Below are 23,347 nucleotides of genomic sequence, written 5' to 3' on the forward strand. Positions count from 1 at the left end.
AAGTTCTGGTTCACAAATCCCACTTCTGAAATTAGATATTTGAACTGTTTTGCTAAATAAAACAAAATTGGACATACGGGAGAGATTTTAGGAATGTGACTTCATGTAAGGCATGCAGGGTTAGATATAAAGCTAATCCTGTAGAGTAATTACACAGCATCAGAAAAGGAAGGGGTAGATTCTAATCAATGCAGGGAACAAAGACAAAACAAATAGCTGCAAGGCTAAAGCCAGTTGGTTGGAGGGGGATGGGGACGAGTTTAGTCTTCAAATCAATCTTCGCCTGGGGTGGGGCTCTTTTTCTGGCTTGGAGATCTGGAACGACTGAAACAGACAGAGAGAGGTGTAAGTACAGGGCAGACACAGCATGTCCTCTCAATAACTAGCCCGGCACCCATCTCAGAACCAATCACAGCTCCAACACTGCTGGCCCATAATGAACTCTGTCCCACTACAACCAGTTTGCCTTGGTCAAGTCACTTTCATACTTTATAAATAGAACACATTACAGCTTCATTGGATATCGCCAACTTCCACGAATGATATAACATGTAGGGAGAACCCTAATTAATTTAGCATAATTAAGCCAACAAGTGAAAGTTCCAGAGGTCAAGTAAATGGAGGAGCTGGGTGTTGAGAGACTGGGATGTTTTAAAGGGGGTTTGAGGTGCTAAAAATCATCCCTTGCATTTTCACACAATTAGACAAAAGACCAGAACTTTACAAATGGCACCCAAAACAAACACTGACCAAATAAATGACAAAAGACTTGCCTTTTGGAAGCCCAAGTCGTTAGAATCCTACCTTGATATGGTAAACTATGTGCAGACAGTTACTTAAAACCAAAGGGAACAGCGCAAACATTCAAATAGGTTGACCTAATATACAGTATCAGGACAAGCCACCATCAAGGTAAGTAAATCAGCTACATGCTCCCTAAAAAAATAAAACACTATCACTACACCCAGGATAATATGTAATGTATTCCAAATACTTAACACTCATACACCCACCCAGACAGAAACACACACACATACACCTGTGGATTCTGACAGTGCATGCTCTGTATAGTTGAATGTTAGTGTACAGTATGTTAGGGAGTATCAGACTATACGTCTGCGATCTGATCATGAATGACATTGACTCTTGGGTTTTCGTTACCTTTGGAGACAGTGGCAGAAACAACATGTACAGAGAAGCGACGGATGCTAGAACTCGAAGACACACTTGGAGGGTCTTGAAGTCTGATCTCTCGTCAGCTCTCCTTTCTCACCCTCTCAGAAGCTAAGCAAGAGGCCGGGCTCTGTAGGGAGGGGGCCTTAACTGGTCGACTGAACTCGGCTCAGGGTTCAGGTCTGTGGTGCGTGGGTTCTGGGAGGGAGTGGGGTGGGTGGAACAACTGTGTGTGCGCGCGTAGGATGGATGTGTCTCGTCAAAACGTGCGTCGGACGACCTCTTTAACCAGCGCGGTGTAGGCTGATTTCTGGTCAGCCCTTGTCACCCTCCGGGAGGACGTTAACACCGCAAGGGATGACTCTGGTAAGTGCTTGTGCAGTCAGTCGACTCCCCACACTCTCTCTTTAAAAAAAGGCCTGATGCGATTGGTCACTGGAGTCTGATCACGACAGATTTCTCTTTTGGATTTTTGAGGTTCTCTCACCCTCTGAAGCTAATCAAATTGAGGCTGGATCTGAGGGAGAAGAGAAAAGAGAAGAGCCCCGCTCCCCCCAGCCGTCACCCAAACAGCCCCTCTGTCTCGGAGTATAGGCTCATCAGCTCTGTGTGCGACTCTCTGAAGCTAATCAAGGTCTGGCCTGGTCATTCTAGGAGAGGGACCTCCAAGAGAAAAGAACATTAAAATCAGGTATTTGGAAAAGATAAAGAGGGGGGGGGTTGGGGGTGGGGCAGTGTTCCTCACTCTAGCTTGGGGTGCGTTAGAGTCCCTGACCATTTATTTTCACTCCCCCTCCCTGGCCCCATCTCCTGCAGCAGCCATCTCTCTGATGAGTTGTCGCTCTGTGCCTTCTGGAAGGTCGACTCAGCAGACTTCGGGTGGAGGCTGGTCTGAGGTTGAGGGGGCAGCTACCCATGACTTACCTGATCACACCTAGCCCTGTCTAACAGATGGCAGTATACTTAAGCTGAGTGAATGTGTGGACTGTCATCTTTGAAAAATGTGATTTTATGATTAAAAGAGGTGGGGGGAGAAGGGAGGCTTCCAGCACATTTGCAAAACAATATCCCAAATTAAGTATAATTAGCAGTATTGTACAATATGGGCTAAGTCATGGCATTTACACAGTGCAATAATAGCTTTGAAGGTATGGGTTGACGAGGAAGAAAGCTTACCTATTCCTCTTATGGCTGGGAGAGCGGGATCTGGAGCGAGAGCGAGACGCCGAGCGCCCTCTGGCCCGGGACCCCGACCGAGAACGGGAACGACTGCGACACAAAAAAACATGGGGGTGTCAAACGCAGGCACCAACTCCAGATGGGATCAAGAAACAGGTCAGCTTTCAAAGGAAAGTATTGTGCAACTGTTATTCCAAAATGGCTTACCTCCTAACAGAGGTCCTAGACTTTGACCGCACAGGGGAACCAGACCTATTATGGAAGGGTGAAGTGTTTCAAGAAAATTACATGTTTTGAAGCCAATAGATATATTAAAACAATCATTTGAATACATTTGCAGGAAAAACAGGGATGATCAAACAGGTTTGCCCAGAATGCAAATGGAAACTATATTTCCTATGAAACCAATAAAAAGAAAAAACGCAACGTCATCAGCATGCAAAATTACCCATAGACTCTTACCTCTTCCTACGTTTGGGATAAGATGGGGAGCGGTGCCTGCTGCTGTGTTGTAGGAGAGAGACCAGTATCAGCACAGGGAGAGGTTTGAATGACGGTAGAAGCAGGGGGTAGGAGGAGAAACCCTGTTGACTTACCGGTCATTGCTGCGGGAGCGGGATCGATAGCGGCTGCCACGTGACCTGGAGACGGAACGAGACCGGGAGCGAGAGCGTGATCTGGAATACAAGAAACAGGCTGTGAGGACGGCATAATACAGGGTTTTTCTGTGATAGGTTGGTCACGAGTTATGAGAATACATCTATAACCACACACTATTTCTACTTAATTTGGAGGACGATTTGGGTCACGGGAGGACAGTCAATTTCTCATTTGGGTCTCGAGCTGAAAAGGTTTTTAAGATGTAATATGTAACCACCGCTCTAATATGTAACCACAGTAGTGAAACAAAGAGGACGGCATTGCCTCTCAGCAGTAGAGATGAATCCAACCAGGTCAGCAAATTTTGTCTGTGTGTCATAGTTTTTCCCGACATAATACAGTGAATTTTTTCTCACACCAAGTGATACTTTGAAGTAATAAGAACAATGTTCCATAAGGGGAAAACTACATCACCTGCCTTATGCAGAATTATGACTGCTACTGGCAGTATATCAGAGGCAGACATTGGGCAAGTAGAATACCTGCTCCGACGACCTCCTCCCCTCTTGCTGAAACGGTAGCAGTCGTAGGCATAGTGGCCCCTGTCCCCACACTGGTAGCAGCGGTCTTGAGGGTCAAAGTGGCGGCGGCTGGGGCGGCCATGCTTGGTCTTCCGTGACATGCCAGTGGACAGCTCCACACGGATCCGAGAGCCGCACAGCACCCTGAGGTAGGGAGAGAGGGCAGAGTTTAGTGATAACAGGGCAAAAAAGAAAATAATGTGTAATACTGGGCAAAGTCTGCAAGAGTAATGCCTGAATCACAATTAATATCCCAAAACTGAAAACACCACTTCAACCAAAATATATATAAACGTATGTGACAACATGAAATGTGGTGTGAAATGTGCAGATAAATATAAAGTTACTCACTTTCCATCCATGCCTTTAACTGCGTCCTCTGCGTCACGGGCATCCTCATACTCCACAAAGGCGAAACCTGGGGGGTTCCTGGCCACCCAAACCGTGCGTAAAGGGCCATAGTAACTGAACGCCCGCTCTAGCTCACCCTTGGCAGCCCCGTTGCCTAAGTCGCCAACATAGACCTTGCAATCGGTGTTACGAGAAGAGCTGCGAGAAGACGAGTGGTATGACATCTCCCCACCTGGAGGAAAGAGGGAGACACCGTGAACCAGCTAACTAGCTAAAGTTGTTTGAAAAGTAAACATAGGAAAATTGAGCTGTACTTGAGAGTATGAAGCTAGCTACTAATATAAATAACCTAGCTAACTAACGTTAGCTATAAATACAAGCAAGAAAACGAGCTAGCCAGGGGTGTATTCATTACGGAATCCGTATAAGAACCAAACAGAAGCTAATAGCAAAACGAGAGTTCATATTGGACAGATTCAGGTAGGTCCCGCCCCGTTTCATTCAATTGGCTTCCGTTTACGAAACGTTTCGCAACAGAATCGGCGTAATGAATACGCACCAGTTCTGCACTCGCTGTTTTAGTTAAATATTGGTAGACGACAATAGCCCGTTGCTCACTATCTCACTGACAATGTTTCTTCCTTATTATACTGTGTTGCTAACAATTGTATCGCTAGTGCCATACTCAAATTAACCAGAGACAATATAGCTAGCTAGATAGAAACAACGTTATCAAACTAGCTAGATCAAGTAAACAATGGCGTCCGTGCGATTACCTTTATCCCCAAACAGTTCCGCGATTAATTTATCAGTCTCCGCTCAATTTACAGAAATTAAACATGGGCGAAACGTATTCAATCTTAAAGTATTTCTTATTTTGATTACTTATTTTACTAGATTTCAAATTCTTCACTAGGCAACAAACCTATTCGCTGTTCTGTCAGACTACCCGTGCAAGAATGCACTTGCGCAGTAACGTGCCCCCCTACAGTGAGGTCATGTGTTTTTCTTCACATTGGTTACGATGGTTATTATCGGCCTTGGCAACTGACCATCCACTTGCTCCCGATCTTCCATACAGGTTTGAGAGCAGTCTTGATTTTATACCTACAATTTTCCATATATTGAATTATTTTTGAGATTGAGATATACTGAACAAGAAAATGTAAAAGCATCACGTAAAGTGTTTCATGAGCTGTAATAAAATATCCCAGAAATGTTCCATATGCATACAAAGCTTATTTGTCTCAAATTTTGAGCACAAATTTGTTTACATCCTGTTAGTGAGCATTTCTATTAAACAAGAGAATCCATCTACCTGACAGGTGTGGCGTATCAAGAAGCTTATTAAACAGCATGATCATTACACAGGTGAACCTTGTGCTGGTGACAGTAAAAGACCACTGTAAAATGTGGAGTTTTGTCACACAACACAATTCCTCAGACATCTCTTACTTGACCTCTGGAACTTTCACTTGTTGGTTTAATTATGCAAAAGTAATTAGGGTTCTCCTTACATGTTATATCATTCGTGGAAATTGGCGATATCCAATGGAGCGTGCAATTGGAATGCTGACGGCAGGAATGTCCACCAGAGCTGTTCCTAGAGAATTTAATGTTAATTTCTCTACCGTAAGCCATCTCCAAAGGCATTTTAGAGAATTTGGCAGGGTGTCCATCTTGACCTACACATCCGGCTTCTTCACCTGTCTGAGACTAGCCACCTGGACAGCTGATGGAACTGGGATTTCACAATGAAAGAATTTCTGCACAAACAGTCAGAAACCATCTCAGGGAAGCTAATTTTTTTATTTAACCTTTATTTAACTAGGCAAGACAAGTTAAGAATAAATTCTTATTTACAATGATGGCCTACCCTGGCCAAACCCAGACAACGCTGGGCCAATTGTGCGCCGCCCTATGGGACTCCCAATCACGGCCAGTTGTGATACAGCCTGGAATCAAACCAGGGTCTGTAGTGACGCCTCTAGCACTGAGATGCAGTGCCTTTGACCGCTCCGCCACTCGGGAGTCCTCATCTGTGCTTGTCGTTCTCACTAGGGGCTTGACCTGACAGCAGTTCGGCATCGTAACCGACTTCAGTGGGTAAATTCTCACCTTCGATGGCCACTGGCACGCTGTAGAAGTGTGCTCTAAATGGGATGAATCCCGGTTTCAACTGTACCAGCAGTTGGCAGACTGCTGGTACATGTATGTGTGTATGGCGTCTTGTGGGCGAGTGGTTTGCTGATGTCAATGTTGTGAACAGAGTGCCCCATGATGGCAGTGGGGTTATGGTATGGCCAGGCATAAGCTATAGACAACGAACACAATTGCATTTTATTGATGTCAATTGAAATGCACAGAGATGCTATGATTAGATCCTGAGGCCCATTATCACCTCAGGTTTCAGCATGATAATGCACTATGTTGCAAGAATCTGTACAGATTCCTGGAAGCTGAAAATGTCCCAGTTCTTCCATGGTCTGCATACTCATCAGATATATCACCCTTTGAGAATGTTTGGGATGCTCTGGATCGAGGTGTACGACCACATGTTCCAGTTCCCGCCAATACCCAGCAACTGAGCACAGCCATTGAAGAGGGGTGGGACAACGTTCCAAGAGCCACAATCAACAGCCTAATCAATCTTTGCGAAAGAGATGGGTCGCGCTACATGAGGCAAATAGGTCAAACCAGATACTGACTGGTTTTCTGATCCACGCCCCTACCTTTTAAAAAAAGGTATCTGTGACCAACAGATGCTTATCTGTAGTCCCAGTCATGTCATATCCATAGATTAGGGTTTAATGAAATGTTTTTGATTGACTCATTTCCTTATTTGAACTGTAACTCAGTAAAATCTTAGAAATTGTTGCATGTTGCGTTTATATTTTTGTTCATTGTATAAGGAGAGAAAGTCTTGAATGGTAGCCTACTCAATGACTTGTAATGTAAATTGTTGTCAATGTCTGTCACTTGCGTTCAAGTTCTCATATAAAAAAGGATTACAGACACAGTAAGTGTTGAAAATAAATAAACTGTATTCAATAAGGTCAACTTGAGTTGATTACATTTGTTTTTTCTGAACACATTACACCTCATGCCATAGTTTTCCTTTGTTTTTACCTACATAAAAAAATTAAATAAAACTTTCAAATAATTTATTACAGTATTGAATGAATGTAAATATCACATATCTTCTTCAAGTCAGTCACTATTCCATACAAATGTCAGTCAGAGAGAAAGGTTCACAGATCAAACTGCACAAAGGACACATTGAAGAGCACGACCTGGGGTGGATCACCCCAATACAGAAAGTTGAGGGGCACGAACAGACACAGAAATATCATACTCCAACAAACTGACAACCAAATGATCAGAGACGTTCAGACATAGACAGGAAAAGTCAGGCTTTCTTTTCACAGGTTTTGTAGCTGGTGAATAAATAAGTAGACTGTAGACACGTAATCAAAAAATGACAATTCACCTGCTGCTAGACCAAGTCGACATTGCTCAGTTTGTTGCAAGCGTGAGCAGACCACGCAAGCAGCCACACAGGACAAGAAGAGAAACTATTTTGGGATAACTCGATCCAAATGTAAACCTAGACGTCCATAAGAGACCATGCTAACACACAAGGGGTTCATGCATTTGCAGATAGGATGACATTTACTGCACACACATAAAACATCTGGGAGTGATGTCTCATCTACAGCAATGGCAAAAGCCAGACAGTTAACTAGAACTCATAAAAAAACTGAACATTGTAGACAGTTCTATTCAGGAAAAGGCATATCATAACCAACCCAATGAATGTAAATGGCATTCTATATATCACAACGCTGAACAAACTGACAAGATACTTGCAATGTCCATTACTATTTTTATGTAAACATGCTAATCTCACTTGATAGTCTTCAAGGATATTAAATAAATATACAGTACCAGTCAAAAGTTTGGACACACCTACTCATTCAAGGGTTTTGCTTTATTTTTCCTATTTTATACATTATAGAATAATCGTGATGACATCAAAACTACGAAATAACACATATAGAATCATGTAACTAAAAGTGTTAAACAAATCAAAATATATTTTTAGATTTGAGATTCTTCAAAGTAGCCACCCTTTGCCTTGATGACAGCTTTGCACACTCTTGGCATTCTCTCAACCAGCTTCACCTGGAATGCTTTTCCAACAGTCTTGAAGGAGTTCCTACATATGCTGGGCACTTGTTGGCTGCTTTTCCTTCACTCTGCTGTCCAACTCATCCCAAACCATCTCAATTGGGTTGAGGTTGGATGACTGTGCAAATCTGATGCAACACTCCCTCACTCTCCTTCTTGGTCAAATAGCCCTTACACAGCCTGGAGGTGTGTTGGGTCATTGTCCTGTTGAAAACAAATGATAGTCCCACTAAGCGCAAACCAGATGGGATGGCGTATCGCTGCAGAATGCTTTGGTAGCCATGCTGGTTAAGTGTGCCTTGAATTCTAAATAAATCACTGACAGTGTCACCAGCAAATCACCATCACAACTCCTCCTCCATGCTTCACAGTGGGTAACACAAATACGGAGATCATCCGTTCACCTACTCTGTATCTCAAAAAGACACGGTGGTTGGAACCAAAAATCTCAAATTTGGACTCAGACCAAAAGACAGATTTCCACCGGTCTAATGTCCATAGCTTGGCCCAAGCAAGTCTCTTCTTCTTATTGGTGTCCTGTAGTAATGGTTTCTTTGCAACAATTCGACCATGAAGGCCTGATTCACGCAGTCCCCTCTGAACAGTTGATGTTGAGATGTGTCTGTTACTTGTTACTCTGTGAAGCATTTATTTGGGCTGCAATTTCTGAGGCTGGTAACTCGAATGAACTTATCCTCTGCAGCAGAGATAACTCTGGGTCTTCCATTCCTGTGGCGGTCCTCATGAGAGCCAGTTTCATCATAGCGCTTGATGGTTTTTGCGACTGCACTTGAAGAAACTTTAAAAGTTCTTGAAATGTTCCTTATTGACTGACCTGCATGTCTTAAAGTAATGATGGACTGTAATTTCTCTTTACTTATTTGAGCTGTTCTTGCCATAATATGGACTTGGTCTTTTAACAAATAGGGTTTCTTCTGTATACCACCCTTATCCTGTCACAACACAACTGATTGTCTCAAACTCCACAAATTAACAAGGCACACCTGTTAATTGAAATGCATTCCAAGTGAGTACCTCATGAAGCTGGTTGAGAGAATGCCAAGAGTGTGCAAAGCTGTCATCAAGACAAAGGTTGGCTACTTTGAAGAATCTCAAATATAAAATATATTTAGATTTTTTTTTAACACTTTCTTTTGTTACTACATGATTCCATATGTGTTATTTCATAGTTTTGATTTCTTCACTACTATTCTACATATGTAGAAAATAGTAAAAATAAAGCAAACCCCTTGAATGAGCAGGTGTGTCCAAACTTTTGACTGGTACTGTATGTCGGTTGGTAGAGGGTGCTACAAACACTGGAGAAAATAAGTGTTTTACTCCCACTGAGTGAGCTGAGTTGACTGCTCATCAAGATGAACGCAAAGAAGATTCAGGTTTATATTTTTTGCACATTGCAACTACTCTTTGAAACATTGTAACGATTCAAATGGTTTGCTTCAAGGAGCTGTTGAACAATAAGATCTAATTCATAAATGTAAATAATCTGGGCAACATAAATGTGCATGTAGAGTACAAAAACATAAGACACAGTGATTTAGGAAGAGAGAAAGGATACATCAGCTAGTGGTACATCAAGTTAACAGTTGGTCCCGTGTGGCTCAGTTGGTAGAGCATGGCGCTTGCAACGCGAGGGTTGTGGGTTCAATTTCCGCGGGGGGACCAGGGTTCAATTCCCACGGGGGGACCAGGATGAATATGTATGAACTTTCCAATTTGTAAGTCTGCTAAATGACTTAAATGTAAATGTAACAGTTCAAGGGGAAATTTGGCTTCAAATTGGACAATTAGAGAAATATCTAAATGTCTCTTTATTACCTGCCTAAACCATCGGGGCTGCATCTATGGTGCTTCCACCATTACCAATATCATTTGAAAATAGAAAAATGTAACTTCTGGATTTTTTGTTGTTGAAGAAGAGATAAAAAGTTGCTTTTCAAAAGTTGACTAACACTGTCAGTGGGGAAACACTGAGGAGGTCCAAGGTAACTGAAATCTTTGTTGATATTATGTATGTTATACAAGCAACAATTACCATATTTATACATAACTATTCTTAAGTGTGCAATCCAATTTCATTAAGTTGCTATTTGAATCAGTACATCTGTAGTTGAAGGGGTCAGTTTGTTTACTCACTTTATTTCCAAAATGTCATTACTCATTAATCCACTTTTTGCATTTGTAATATTTAAATGTTAATCATTCTCACTGGTTGTACTCACTGACAATGCTACAGTTCAACTAGAGTTCAACTATCCTGAACTCTAAAATAAGTGGGGAAAACTCTCATACGATATAACATCTGTCTCTAGTATTGTGCAGCATATTGACAGAGCCTCACTGCTGTGTTCTATTCTCTCTCCATATCCACCTCAGAACACCTGGCAATACTGAGATAAACACACCTCCATTTTGTGTCAGCCTTGTTGTCTTCTGTTATTATACATGTTTTCTTAGCGACTCAGTAAGTCGGGCGATTGAGCCACGTGTAAGGACCACGGACAATCTTCTAACAGTTCACTGCCCCTCCCCATCTCCCACTATCTTACTTATTGCACTTTCATCTCATTGAGAATGGGGCAGGATTAACAAAATATTATAAAGTAGAGTCAAATCCAGAGAAAACACAGTATACCTAAGTGGATCTTTCAAGAAGGTGTTATTTCAGTTTATATGTAATCATAGACTACATGACCAAAATTATGTGGACACCTGCTCATCCAAGGTCTCATTCCAAAATCATGGGTATTAATATGGAGTTGGTCCCCCCTTTGCTGCTATAACAGCCTCAACTCTTCTGGGAAGGCTTTCCACTAGATGTTGGAACATTGCGGCGGAGACCTGATTCCATTTAGCCACAAGAGCATTAGTGTGGTCGGGCACGGATGTTGGGCGATTAGGCCTGGCTCGCAGTTGGCGTTCCAATTCATCCCAAAGGTGGCCGATGGGTTTGAGGTCAGGGCTCTGCGCAGGCTAGTCAAGTTCTTCCACACTGATCTCGACAAAGAATTTCTGTATGGATCTTGCTTTGTGCACGGGGGCATTGTCATGCTGAAACAGGAAAGGGCCTTCCCCAAACTGTTGCCACAAAATTTGAACCACAGAATCGTCTAGAATGTCATTCTATGCTGTAGTACTAAGATTTCCCTTCACTGGAAATAAGAGGCCTAGCCCGAAACCATGAAAAACATCCCTAAACCATTATTCCTTTTACACCAAACTTTACAGTTGGCACTATGCATTCGAGCAGGTAGCTTTCTCATGGCATCCGCCAAACCAGATGGTGAAGCGTGATTCATCACTCCGGAGAACGTGTTTCCACTGCTCCAATGGCGGCGAGCTTTACACCACTCCAGCCGACGCTTGGCATTGCCCATGGTGAAAATTAGGCTTGTGTGCGGCTGCTCCCGACCCATTTCATGAAGCTCCCGACAAACAGTTCTTGCGCTGACATTTCTTCCAGAGGCAGTTTGGAACTCAGTAGTGAGCTTTGCAACCGAGGACAGAAGATTTTTTATGAGCTTCAGAACTCGGTGCTCCTGTTCTGTGAGCTTGTGTGGCCATTGTTGCTCCTTGATGTTTCCACTTCACAATAACACCACTTACAGTTGACCGGGGCAGCTCTAGCAGGCCAAACATTTTTAGAACTGACTTGTTGGAATGGTGGCATCTTATGACGGTGCCACGTTGAAAGTCACTGAGCTCTTCAGTAAGACCATTTGACTGACAATGTTTGTCTATGGAGATTGCATGGCGGTGTGCTCGATTTTATACACCTGTCAGCAACGGGTGTGGCTGAAATAGCAGAATCCACTAATTTGAAGGGTTGTCCACATACTTTTGTATATATAGTGTATATTACCTCTGCCACTTTTCTTAGCTAAGTAGTAGAGATTGCTCTGAGCTGCCACTGGTTCCACATATTGCACACAAATCAATTTGGTTTCGGGTTTCCGCTCCAAGCATACACATACATACTCAACAAAGTGCAAGACAAGTCAAATTAAACAAAATATTAAATACTAGACTTTAAGGCATTAAATGGGTATGACACAGAATTACTGTAGCGGCGATCTGTAGTTACCGCATAACAGTCTGTACCTGATGAGAACATGATGAGAACCCATGGGTTGAAATGTAATCTCTCCCAGTTTCACTGTTACGCAAACGGAGAGGTTTCGATTTAAAAAGGTAAGAAACCAGAATAACCAGAAGAATAGGAGCATTTGGAACTAACACTGTTGGACAAGTTGGAGTACAGTAAGCCTCACTCCAAAATAAGATAACTTATATGCCATGGTCTTAGGTACTGATGGTGGCCCAGTGTTGCTGTATTTTGGGCCAATTAGCTGGGGTTGTGTTGGGATGTTTCCAGAGCAGCCTTTACTGTTAACAGGTGAGGAGCAGAAGCAGTCTGCATGCTCTTCACAGGTCTGGCTGCAGTCTGGACGTCCTGCTCTATGTGAACCATTCTCCCATGAAATACACAAACACTGTATTCTCATGTCACCACCCCACCACCATGCATCTTTATCATTATTTTTGTCCATGCCGGTGCCGTGCTGTCACTATTATTCTGTCATGCATCTCTACCCACTATTCCACAGCAAAGACTTACAGCCCTCCACACCTAAAAGTTGCTCCGTTATAGCATCACAAGTATCACAAACGAGCAACATTTTCCCCCCTTCACAAATATTGATAGATTTCGATTGAATGAACAACAATATAGACATCTCCGTACAGAACTCTTTTGGTCCTGAAGTCTTACACAGGTGGCCAATATCCTCACACATGATATATTTTGGACCAAACAAACGCTACCCTCAACCTCGCCACCCCTCTCTGGTTTTACCTTTACATCCACCAAAGTACAATGAATAGTTACTGTCCACTGAGCAAGCGTGGAGCCAAAGGGATACAGTATATTTGAATATGTAAAGTTGACTTTATACCTGTATTCAGGTAAAGGATTGTTTTTGAAAAGTATACGTTAGATAGCGATACACTCTCTTGTCGTATCATATTTCTAGGAGATGAATGTGTTTTGTGCTGTGCTTCAGTGGATAGTAACTCACCCTTGGACAGTAACATCAAATAATATTTACACCATCAATGTGCCTGCATTGCTAAATCATCGTTTCACTCATGGCGGTTGCGAAAGGTCATAAAAATGTACAATGTCTCAAACATGATGGTGATGGAGGACTCTACTGTCTGCTGGAGTGGAATGTAGATCTATGATCTCCACTGTAATATCTGAAGTCCAGTGAGATGTGAACAGTAAGAGCCTCAAGAGGTGGATGTGAGACTTTCTTTATTCAGAGTGATGCCTCCAGAAACTCTGTCTTCCCTTCATTCAGAAGTCCACAGATGAGGCAAATTTATATTTAATCCCTCTGGATCGCTCTGTTTAACTTCAATGGATGGGATTGTAGTTATGAGAAAGAATGATGTCTCGTATAGGAGCCATAACTTACACAAGCTTTCTCCAAAAGTCATTTTCCTGTCAAGTCGGAGAGTGGTGACTAGTTTCTGAACCCCATGCATTATATATGTTCCCATTGGCCACCCCATTCTACCATATCTGTAGAGAAGTCCCTCTAATAAATACATCTACTCTCCTATAGTATATAAGCATGTATTTACACCAACACAGCATTGAGACCTTGTTTCAATGTCATGCGGAATTCCCACCTCTCTATAGAAAATTATAACTGCAACTTGTGGCTTTCAGTTTTGTTGTTGCTGTTTTACTCAGTATCTCCCTAAATGTAAACATTTTACTCATTGATCAACCATTTTCATGGTGCTCCGTCATAGCGACTGAAGATGGACCCATTCCACTACTATGCAGTGGTGTAAAGTAACTGTAAGTAAAAATACTTTGACTTAAAACTTACCCCAAACACGAGTTATCTGTTCTCTACCTTACTATTTATTGTAATGACAACTTTGACTTGTACTCAACAACATTACTAAAGAAAATGTTATTTTTTACTTCCATAGCTTTTCCCTGACACCCAAAAGTACTCGTTACATTTAGAATGCTCAGACAGGACAGCAATATAGTCCTATTCACGCACCTATCAATATAACGCATTGTCATCCCTACTGCCTCTGATCTGGCGGATTCACTAAACACAAATACTGCGTTTGTAAATTCTGTGTATGTTTTGGAGTGTGCCCCTGGCTGTCCATAAAAAACACATTTGTGCGGTCTGGTTTGTTTAATATACGGAATTTGATGTATAGCATTTACTTTTACTTTTTACTTTTACTCAAGTCTGACAATTTAGTCTTTTTTTGCACCACTGTACTTTGAGTCGAGTGGACTGAGTCTGGTTTACCTCTGCTGCACCGGTGATAGAGCTATGGCTATCCCTGCAAAACCCATGTCACTCTACCCTGCTTCAGTTAAAGCAGTCTAGCTGGACCCAAAACCATGTTATGCAGCCAGCTGTAATGAATAGCATGCCACTGCAACACTTAGTTTCTACACACCTGTCTGTCAATTTCTCTCTTTCTCTCTCCCTCATGCTGGTTTACATTCTGAACATGCTTCCTTCTTTGAAATCTCTCCTGTCTTACTTCCTTCATCACTTGCTTGACCAATACTTACTTTTCTCTCCTTCTCTTCCTCATTTGTCCAGTGAGTGTGTATAACATTTGAGCCTGCAATAGGAGGTTGATGTTAACTGGGTGTCATCCAGGCCACACACAACCTGTGTGGTGCCCTTGTTACAGTACTGTATGTGTGTGTGTTTGTCTTGGTGAGAGACCACATTTGCATTTGTTTGCGCATGCTTGGAGTTATATGTACAGTTGTTTCAGTATGTGTGTGTATGTGTTTTGTATGTAATTGTGTGTGTATATCTGGTATGTCTATAGATCCCTTAGGTATTAGTGATCAAGTGACAATGACCAGGTCCCAACATTTGGCCTGGGCCTTGTCCTGTTGTAGATGTGTGTATTATAATAACTATAATGTATATCAGTGTTTTGACTAGTAGCCCTGTCTCTGCTCTCATGTGTCCTCTAAAAGCCCTCTATGTGGCAGTAGGCCTCCAGGCTGGAGAAGAGGACGTAGAGGAACCAGAGGCCCAGGAAGAAGAGGCTGGTGAGGATGCGTGCTGTCCGCGGCCCGCCCAGCTCCCCCCCGATAGAGGGCCGCCGACGGAACAGTAGCACGCCCATGCAGATGAAGGCGAAGCTGGTGAACAGGGTGACGGAGAAGGCAAGGGAGCCCGGGTCCACGCGGAATTCCTTGCCCTGCACCTTCCAGTAGACGGCCGCCACCGACCACGCCACACCGATGCCAAGGAATACGTTGACCGCGTTGCTGCCCGTAACATTGCCCACCGACGCGTCAGCGTGCTGGTCCTGCGTAGCCGCCACCTTGCTGGCAAACGTGTCTGAGGAGGGAGGGAGGGGAGGGGGAAGGTAGGGAGAGAAGAAATACAAATGAAGAAGTGAGAGAGAAGTACCTGTCATCACGGCTTTCAGCATCTTAGTCATACTGTTGTCATAAGTCAACCACAGACAACACCTGTTACCATAAACATATTTTGTTGTAGTCACACCATACACACAAGGATTTCACTAACTGGCCAAGCTGCAAGCAGGAAGTTCTGCAAATTCAAACCGTAACGCTATTACTAGCAACCTTATACCTAACCCCTCATAAAATGAGAGCTGGGTATGGTATTCAAATGACATTAAGATCTACACTGAACAAAAACAGAAACACAACATGTAAAGTGTTGGTCACATGTTTCATGAGCTGAAATAAAAGATCCCTGAATTTTTCCACACACACAAAAAGCTTATTTCTCTCAACATTTGTGCACACATTAGTTTACATCCTGTTAATGAGCATTTCTCCTTTGTCAAGATAATCCACCCACCTGACAGTTATGGCATATCAATAAACTGATTAAACAGCATGATCATTATACAGGTGCACCTTGTGCTGGGGACAATAAAAGGCCACTAAAAGGTGCAGTTTTGTCACACAACCCAATGTCACAGATGTTTCATGTTTTGAGGGAGCGTGCAATTGGCATGCTGACTGCAGGAATGTCCACCACAGCTGTTGCTGAGAATTTAATGTTAATTTCTCTACTATAAGCCGTCTCCAACATCGTTTTAGAGAATTTGGCAGTGTGTCCAACAGGCCTCACAACCACAGACCCAGGGCTCTACAGTGCAAGTATTTCACTCGCATTTGCCCCTAAAAATAGATATGTGCGAACCTGAAAAATATTTACGAGCACAGTGTGAGATTAAAGATTACAACCTACCGTAATCCATTTCCCCCCCCGCTACTAATCGTTTAAAAACAACAAGTCCCACATTCAACAAGTGGCATGCGCCAACCAGAGTAGAGTTTTCTGTGATGACGCAGTCCAGTCAGAGAGAGAAAGGTGAACAACACTGGAAAATAGTATCGGTATAGGCTATAACGTGCAGACATCGCTAAAAATGAAGCCCATTCGATTTTATTTTAAGGAAAAAAGAGACGAGGAGAATGAGGAATCCGGCGAGGGGGATTCGCAAGGTTCAACTAATGAAGCCTCTTCACAAGGTTTACCTGAGGCGGCTAACGTTATGGATGCTGAAAACAACATTAGCGACGCTACCGTGACCCCCACTGCCACTTCAACGTCCACTGTAGCCGGTGGAGGGAGAACATATAGATTCAATGCGAATTGGCTCAAAATGTTCCCATGGCTAGAGTTCGAAAACAACGTCATGTTCTGCAAATAATATAGAGGGCAGAAACAGGCGGGCTCGTCCTTCGTGTCAGGAAACCCGCATCTGAAAAGAGATAGCGTAGCGAAACATTACATCTCGCGGCGGCATATCCAGTGCAGAAATCTGTACCTGTTGAGAGAAACCATCAGGCACGGTGTCAGCAGCCTTGAGGAGGCAAGTGCTGCTGTCTGAGGAGGAGAAGAGGAGGCAGCTGAAAATAAAGATAAACATTGCATACTTCATTGCGAAAGAAGAAGAACCTTTCGTCAAATTTGGGCCGTTTATCAGACTCCACCACAAAAACGGAGTTGACATTAATACCACATACGACAATGATGTAAAATGTGCGGAGATGATCGGTCAAATTGCTGACATAATGAAAGAGAGCCTGTCAGCGAAGCTGAAAGCCGCAGGAAGCCAGTCAATCTCCTGGTCGGACAACAGACACTTGAGCACTCATGCCATTGGTAAATTGTTCCTCTTTATGGGCTTTATTCTTGTGTAAAGTTGAATCATTATTCATAATGGAGATAATTTAGTTTGTCAAATACTTTTGTATAATTGTTTTTTTGTGTTGTCATTCGAGGTGTTTTGGATGCCACCAAGGCCACATTTCGTGCTGTTTGCCCAGAGGAGGATGGAGGGTAATGGATGAAGAGGGGCATCTCCTTCGGGCAGATGGTGCATGTGTGAACATGGGCCACCGAGGGGGAGTGATTGCCCACTTGCAGGGAAAGGCAGGGGGGCATATAATCCCAATCCACTGTATGCCACATAGGTTTGTAACTAATAAATTCTCTATGATTTAGTTTTATTTGCTAGCAGAGAATGTTAAACAATACTCTGTGTGTGTGTGTGTGTGTGTGTGTGTGTGTGTCTGTGTGTGTGCGCTAAGTGCTGGAATGGTAAATACCACAGAGTTATTGTTTTCTGTTGGCACAAGAGACAGGGGGGGAAGGAGACTGTGAATTGTTTGGAAGATTCTGTTCTGACTTTCACAGACTAGAGCTGGCAATACTGACCATTCACAAGAAAGAGCCAAAAGGTGTCTGTCGTGTACGATCTTCTGAATCTGATATGGAAGACGTATCACTTCAGCGGAAAATCCAAACGAGACCTCTGTGTTCTTGGGCAAGAGCTCATCGGTGTGGATATTTGCACATCGTCTAGCGTCAAGGGAACTCACTGGATTCCCCCATGTCCACAGAGCCCTCAAAGTGTTCCTGAAGGCATGGACTAGACAAGGACCGTGCCACTGACGAAGGCCAGTACTCCGTTGTTCTGCAGCACATGGCTGTAGCATCAACAACAGCGGAAGTTCAAGGGCGGGCAAAGAAGGTCAGTTTTACACAGGTAATGTAATTCCACACTAGTTTTAAAAAATAGGTTCAAGACTCAAATGAACTTTCAGAATCAAGTAATTGGCAGGTGACAGTTTATTTACTCACTACTTAACAGATAAAGCGGGAAATGGAGAATGCACTCTTGTGTATTCTGCCATTTTCTTTCAGACATGTTTGAGGAGCTATCCACACTTAGCCACACACTGCAAAGGAATGTCCTGAACGTCCCCGAAGCCACATCAGAGTTGAGGAAGACAGTGACCAGACTGGTAGCACTAAAGCTTAGGGCAAAGGCAGGAGGCATGCTGGAGAAGATCCAGACCATGCTTGCTCATGATGAGAGGAGATTCCAGGTGTGTTAGGATGAGAGCTTGTTATAATGTAAGAGAAATCAATGATTAAAATCGATGATTAAGACAGATTCTCAGTGTGAGAATCAATGTATTCGTTGCCCAATAGAACGATTTGAGATAAGGAGGGAAATGCAGTGGAGAAGTCTTAACATTTTTTTTTTAATGGGAGACAGACAAATGGCCAGACATTTCATTGTGTGTGTGTGTGTGTGTGTGTGTGTGTGTGTGTGTGTGTGTGTGTGTGTGTGTGTGTGTGTGTGTGTGTGTGTGTGTGTGTGTGTGTGTGTGTGTGTGTGTGTGTGTGTGTGTGTGTGTGTGTGTTATTTCTGTTAGGGGAATCTGAAAGGCTTCACGGACCTCACCAATCCCCAGCTGAAGCAGCACATGGAGGCGGCCATCAACATCAGCGTGGATGATCTCAAAGCCAGGTTTGATGAAGTCCAGACCCCAGTGGAGTCTTTCAGAGTGCTAAACCCTGACACATGACCAGAAGACCAGGCCAGCCTTCTCACCTTTGGCGATGATGGTGTGGCAGACCTGATGAGGCATTTCAAGAAGCCTCTAGAGGTAAGAATTTATTTTATTTATTTATTTATTTGTATTTTTCACCCCAATTTTGTGATTTCTAATTGTTAGTAGTTACAGTCTTGTCTCATCGCTGCAACTCCCGTACGGACTCGGGAGAGGCGAAGGTCGAGAGCCATGTGTCCCCCGAAACACAACCCAACCAAGCCGCACTGCTTCGTGACACAATGCCCATCCAACCCGGAAGCCAGCCGCACCAATGTGTCGGAGGAAGCACCGTACACCTGGCGACCGTGTCAGCGTGCACTGCGCCCGGCCCACCGCAGGAGTCGCTAGTGCGCGATGAGACAAGGATATCCCTGCCGGCCAAACCCTCCCTAACCCGGAAGACGCTTGGCCAATTTTGCGCCGCCCCGTTGGCCTCCCGGTCGCAGCCGGCTGCGACAGAGCCTGGACTCGAACCCAGAATCTCTAGTGGCACAGCTAGCACTGCGATGCAGTGCCTTAGACCACTGCGCCACCCGGGAGGCGGTAAGAATTTATTTGACACTGCATTGCCATATGAGACAATGTTATGTTTGCATATTTTCAAACTCACTTGCTCTGTTCAATCCTGCAGATCGGGGTGCAACACGACTGTAATCCAGGATTAGTGGCAGGGCCTGAACATCCTGGTCAGACACAATTTCAAGGACAAGTCCTGCAGTGGCCTGTGGGAGACCATGTTGACAAAGGACCCCTACAGGCACAATTGCAAGGTAGACTAACAGTCCTGAGTGGTTATGTATGGTATCCTATGGTTGGTTTTGATAAGTTAATGGTAAGAGTTTAAATGAAATTGAAAGATATAATATTTTCCCTAGAACATACTGGAGTTGGTGCAGCTTATGCTGGTGCTGCCCATTTCAGCCGCCCAGTGTGAGCGAGGCTTCTCTGCGCAGAACCGGATTAAGAATTCGACAAGACGCTGCCTTGGGGTCTCCACCACCGAAGACCTGATGAGGATCAGCCTGGAGGGGCCTCCTGTCGAGGAGTTGGATCCCACTCCTGCCGTGGACCGCTGGCTGACCTCTAAGCGTGCCAGACGGCCAACATACAAAAGCAGCTGGACAACCGATATCCTTTGCGTCTAGTAGCCATGGGTCAATGTGTGGTTTTGGTGGTATGTGCTGTTCCACATGTGTCCCTTAGTACACGCTCACACACACACACGCAGTATAAATATGTATGTAATAGATTGTTTGTTAATAAACTGTGTTACATTTTTCACTGTGCTCCTAAATTTCTTTGTGTGCTCCTACATTTTTTCATTTAGGAGCGCATGTACTCCTTGGGAAAAAAGATAGCGTAGAGCCCTGGGCAGACCACGTGTATGGTGTCTTGTGGGCGAGTGGTTTGCTGATGTCAACATTGTGAACAGTGCCCCATGGTGGTGGGGTTATGGTATGGGCAGGCATAAGATACGGACAATGAACACAATTGCATTTTATCGATGGCAATTTGAATGCACAAAAATATAGTGAGGCCCATGTTTTTTAAAGGTATCTGTGACCAACAGATGCATATCTGTATTCCCAGTCATGTGAAATCTATAGATTAGGGCCTAATAAATGTATTTCAACTGACTGATTTCCTCATATGAACTGTAACTCAGTAAAATCAATGAAATTGTTGCATGTTTCTAATTTTGTTCAGTTTAGCTCTCACCGGGAATGGAAGTACCCAGAGCCACAAACACCACGGCAGTGACAGTGTCCCTGAGACCGACGGTGCAGCCGAAGTGGGAGGCTAGGTCCCCGATGACAGCAGTCAGGATGCCGATAACCGAGATGGACACGAAGAAGCAGGCCCAGCCATTCCAGTACTCGGTGGGCGGAACGAAGGCGAACAGAACCTTCCAGAACACCGTCAGGAAGTGCATGACGTAGTCGTAGCAGGATGGCAGACGCTCCTCACGCCCCTCTTCATCATCGTCATCACCATCACCTGGGAGGGGGACACAGTAAAACATAAGAGCCACATATACAAACACACTCATGCACGGACGCACACCAGTGGTGGTCGGTGCCATTTAAGATGAGGGAGGACAATACATTTTTTATGAGCATGGCCTTATTATCTATTACAGCATACTGGATGACTCTCATTCCATTCACCCAGCTCAATGTAAAGTCGATAGGTTTAGGCTACTACATGATACTCAAGTTTTCCCTATACCCATCATTAGATTGCTACAACCTAGCCTATGAATTAAAGTTTACAGCGTAGGTGTATAGGTCATGAGAAAAATCTAAGTGACAGACAGTGACACATTCGGTACCACCTTGCACAACTTGCTTGCATCTAGCTGATCTAGGGTGTGTACTCATTAGTCCAACAGTTGCAAACAACAGTTTATATTGGACAAATTCAGGTGTGTTTATCCCCATTTCATTCTGTTTTCTTATGTTTAAGATGTTTCTTTTACAGAATCGGCGGAATGATTACACCCATGATCACACTCAAACACAGTTCACTTTCGTAGCAGCCACAAACACACAGTATAATCACTTTGCTCGTTGTATATCCCTTCTCACATCTACGCACACCTTTTCACTTCACTTGTGGACTTCAGTGCACAACACATCAGCTGTCTGTGACCAGGAGAAAAAAACCTGCTATAATCATGCAGTACAGTGTACAGTCAGCAAGCAGTTTAGCAGTTACACCAGCAAGCCCCGGTGGTAACAAATTAATAAAACCAAAAGCTTACCTTGACTTGGAAGAGTTCCAGTGTTGGATAGCCATAGCCAGCTAGCATCCCTCTTTGTTTGAGCCAGGTGTTTGAGTAGGCAAAACTAGCTTTCTGCATTTGCAAGTGAAGTAATTAAAAGTGAGAAAAATAAATAAAATGAAATATAGCTAGCTTTCTCTCTTCTCTCTTGCTTCTCCTTTATTTTTGAAGAAATTAATTTGTTTAAAACGGTTGAACTATGATCCTTCTCTGTCTTTGAGTCAACTACTCACCACATTTTATGCAGTGCTAGCTAGCTGTAGCTTCTGCTTTCAGTACTAGATTCATTCTCTGATCCTTTGATTGGGTGGACAACGTGTCAGTTCATGCTGCAAGAGCTCCGATAGGTTGGAGGACATCCTCCGGAAGTTGTCATTATTACTGTGTAACTTGGTGTCCTCTGGCTACACCATGGTGCTACCATACAGAGTGCTGTTGAGGTTACTATAGACCTTCACTGCAAAACAGTGGATTTTAATCAATTATTTGTTGACATGTGAGTATATTTATGTCACGAATCCCGCTTCCTGAGTCTGTTTTTGCCTGTGTTCTGTCCTGGAGTGTTTTTTCCGGTGTCCTGGAACGCACCCGGTCTGGTTGCCGGGCGACGTAGCTAGTTGGAAGATCTCTGAGTACCTGCACCTGTATCCCATCAGCTATCTGCACACCTGGTCCTGATCATCACCCCTCCACTTCATAAGCACTGACCTGACATCCATTCCCTGCCGGATCGTTAACCATGAACAGTATGTTGTGCCAGCGTATCAGCCTCCAGTTTGATAGAGTTTGTTTTGTTGTTTTGTACGTCTTGCTTGCCTTGAACTCACCTCCGTTTTTTTCTGTCTACAGTCATTCACCCGGAACACTCATCTTATCCCTACCTGGTCGTCGGTGACTTCAGTTACTTCCTTGGATCTGTCTATTCAATCCCATCAACTCACCTCCGCTGCCCGCTCCGTCACTTGGATTTTTCTATCACTACATTCAAACTTGTAAATAAATACTCTCCTTGTCCTGGTCTGCTTCTGGGTTCAACTTTAGAAGAAGCGTGACAATTTATAGTAAAGTTTAATCTATAAAAGGATCACTTTTTTTTTAATCTTTCACAATTTGTATTTTTATGAAATTCACTGAGGATGGCCCTCCCATTCCTCCTCTGAGGAGCCTTCACACACACACACACACACACACACACACACACACACACACACAGTGTATTACTTTGTCTATTGTTGGATTGCGGTGAGACATGTGTGTCTGTAATGAATATAACTGTCCACCGGGGAGCTTTTACACCAGACACAGTCAGACATCTCTCCCATTACCTCAACACCGTTGAAGACAGCTTTGCTTTCTAGTCATTACATTTTATAACAGTTATTACAAACATAAATATCACAGGAACCTTGTCATTTGAAGTCTGAGGGTTTGCAATTATCACCTTTCAAACAAGTTATTTCCTGCTATAATGAGGTTCCAAAATGAAGGGGATGTGTCCTC

The 23,347-nt window shown here is 43.5% G+C and overlaps 2 protein-coding genes and 1 long non-coding RNA gene across 14 annotated transcripts in view; 1 reads left to right on the forward strand and 2 right to left on the reverse strand.

Annotated features, from left to right (window-relative positions):
• Positions 1-171: 171 nt before the first annotated feature.
• On the reverse strand, positions 172-4,878 carry LOC129822036 (serine/arginine-rich splicing factor 7-like). 4 transcript variants are annotated; one of them, XR_008754433.1, is made up of 9 exons: positions 4,661-4,878; positions 3,885-4,116; positions 3,495-3,677; positions 2,949-3,029; positions 2,815-2,856; positions 2,560-2,604; positions 2,350-2,442; positions 1,162-1,836; positions 237-324 (listed from the first exon to the last, which is right to left on the reverse strand). XR_008754433.1 is itself a non-coding variant. In XM_055879886.1 (8 exons), exons 2-8 carry the CDS (start codon positions 4,106-4,108, stop codon positions 273-275), a joined length of 717 nt encoding a protein of 238 aa, XP_055735861.1. In that variant the 5' UTR covers positions 4,109-4,116; positions 4,661-4,878; the 3' UTR covers positions 172-272. The 4 variants fall into 4 exon arrangements, 3 of the variants coding, with proteins under 3 accessions (XP_055735861.1, XP_055735859.1, XP_055735862.1); XM_055879886.1 differs by lacking the exon at positions 1,162-1,836 and having other exon boundaries at positions 172-324; positions 2,815-2,853; XM_055879884.1 differs by lacking the exon at positions 1,162-1,836 and having other exon boundaries at positions 172-324.
• Positions 4,879-6,908: 2,030 nt separating this feature from the next.
• Positions 6,909-23,347, reverse strand: part of LOC129822037 (sodium/calcium exchanger 2-like) — a 100,151-nt gene continuing 83,712 nt past the window's right edge. For all 4 annotated transcript variants that reach the window (XM_055879891.1, XM_055879888.1, XM_055879889.1 and 1 more), the window contains 2 exons: positions 20,782-21,060; positions 6,909-15,511 (listed from right to left, as the gene is read on the reverse strand). In XM_055879891.1, coding sequence (XP_055735866.1) covers positions 15,135-15,511; positions 20,782-21,060 — 656 coding nt within the window. In that variant the 3' untranslated portion in view covers positions 6,909-15,134. The remainder of the gene's footprint in view (positions 15,512-20,781; positions 21,061-23,347) is intronic.
• Positions 16,742-23,003, forward strand: LOC129822038 (uncharacterized). 6 transcript variants are annotated; one of them, XR_008754437.1, is made up of 8 exons: positions 16,742-17,320; positions 17,440-17,631; positions 18,061-18,206; positions 18,883-19,116; positions 19,189-19,605; positions 19,694-19,832; positions 19,938-22,593; positions 22,697-23,003. It is a non-coding gene; the product is annotated as an uncharacterized LOC129822038 (long non-coding RNA). The 6 variants fall into 6 exon arrangements; XR_008754435.1 differs by having other exon boundaries at positions 19,195-19,605; XR_008754439.1 differs by lacking the exon at positions 19,189-19,605 and having other exon boundaries at positions 19,938-20,517; positions 20,770-22,593; positions 22,697-23,001.

This window comes from Salvelinus fontinalis, chromosome 24 (assembly GCF_029448725.1).
Source record: "Salvelinus fontinalis isolate EN_2023a chromosome 24, ASM2944872v1, whole genome shotgun sequence".
In the NCBI taxonomy this organism is placed as follows: domain Eukaryota; kingdom Metazoa; phylum Chordata; class Actinopteri; order Salmoniformes; family Salmonidae; genus Salvelinus; species Salvelinus fontinalis.

Coding starts and splice junctions, on each gene's coding strand:
- LOC129822036 (XM_055879884.1), bottom strand. CDS start 4,108: ATGTCATACCACTCGTCTTCTCGCAGCTCTTCTCGTAACACCGATTGC. Junction 3,678..3,884: donor GTTAAAGGCATGGATGGAAA/GTGAGTAACTTT, acceptor TCCCTACCTCAG/GGTGCTGTGCGGCTCTCGGA. Junction 3,030..3,494: donor GGAGGAGGTCGTCGGAGCAG/GTATTCTACTTG, acceptor CTTGTATTCCAG/ATCACGCTCTCGCTCCCGGT.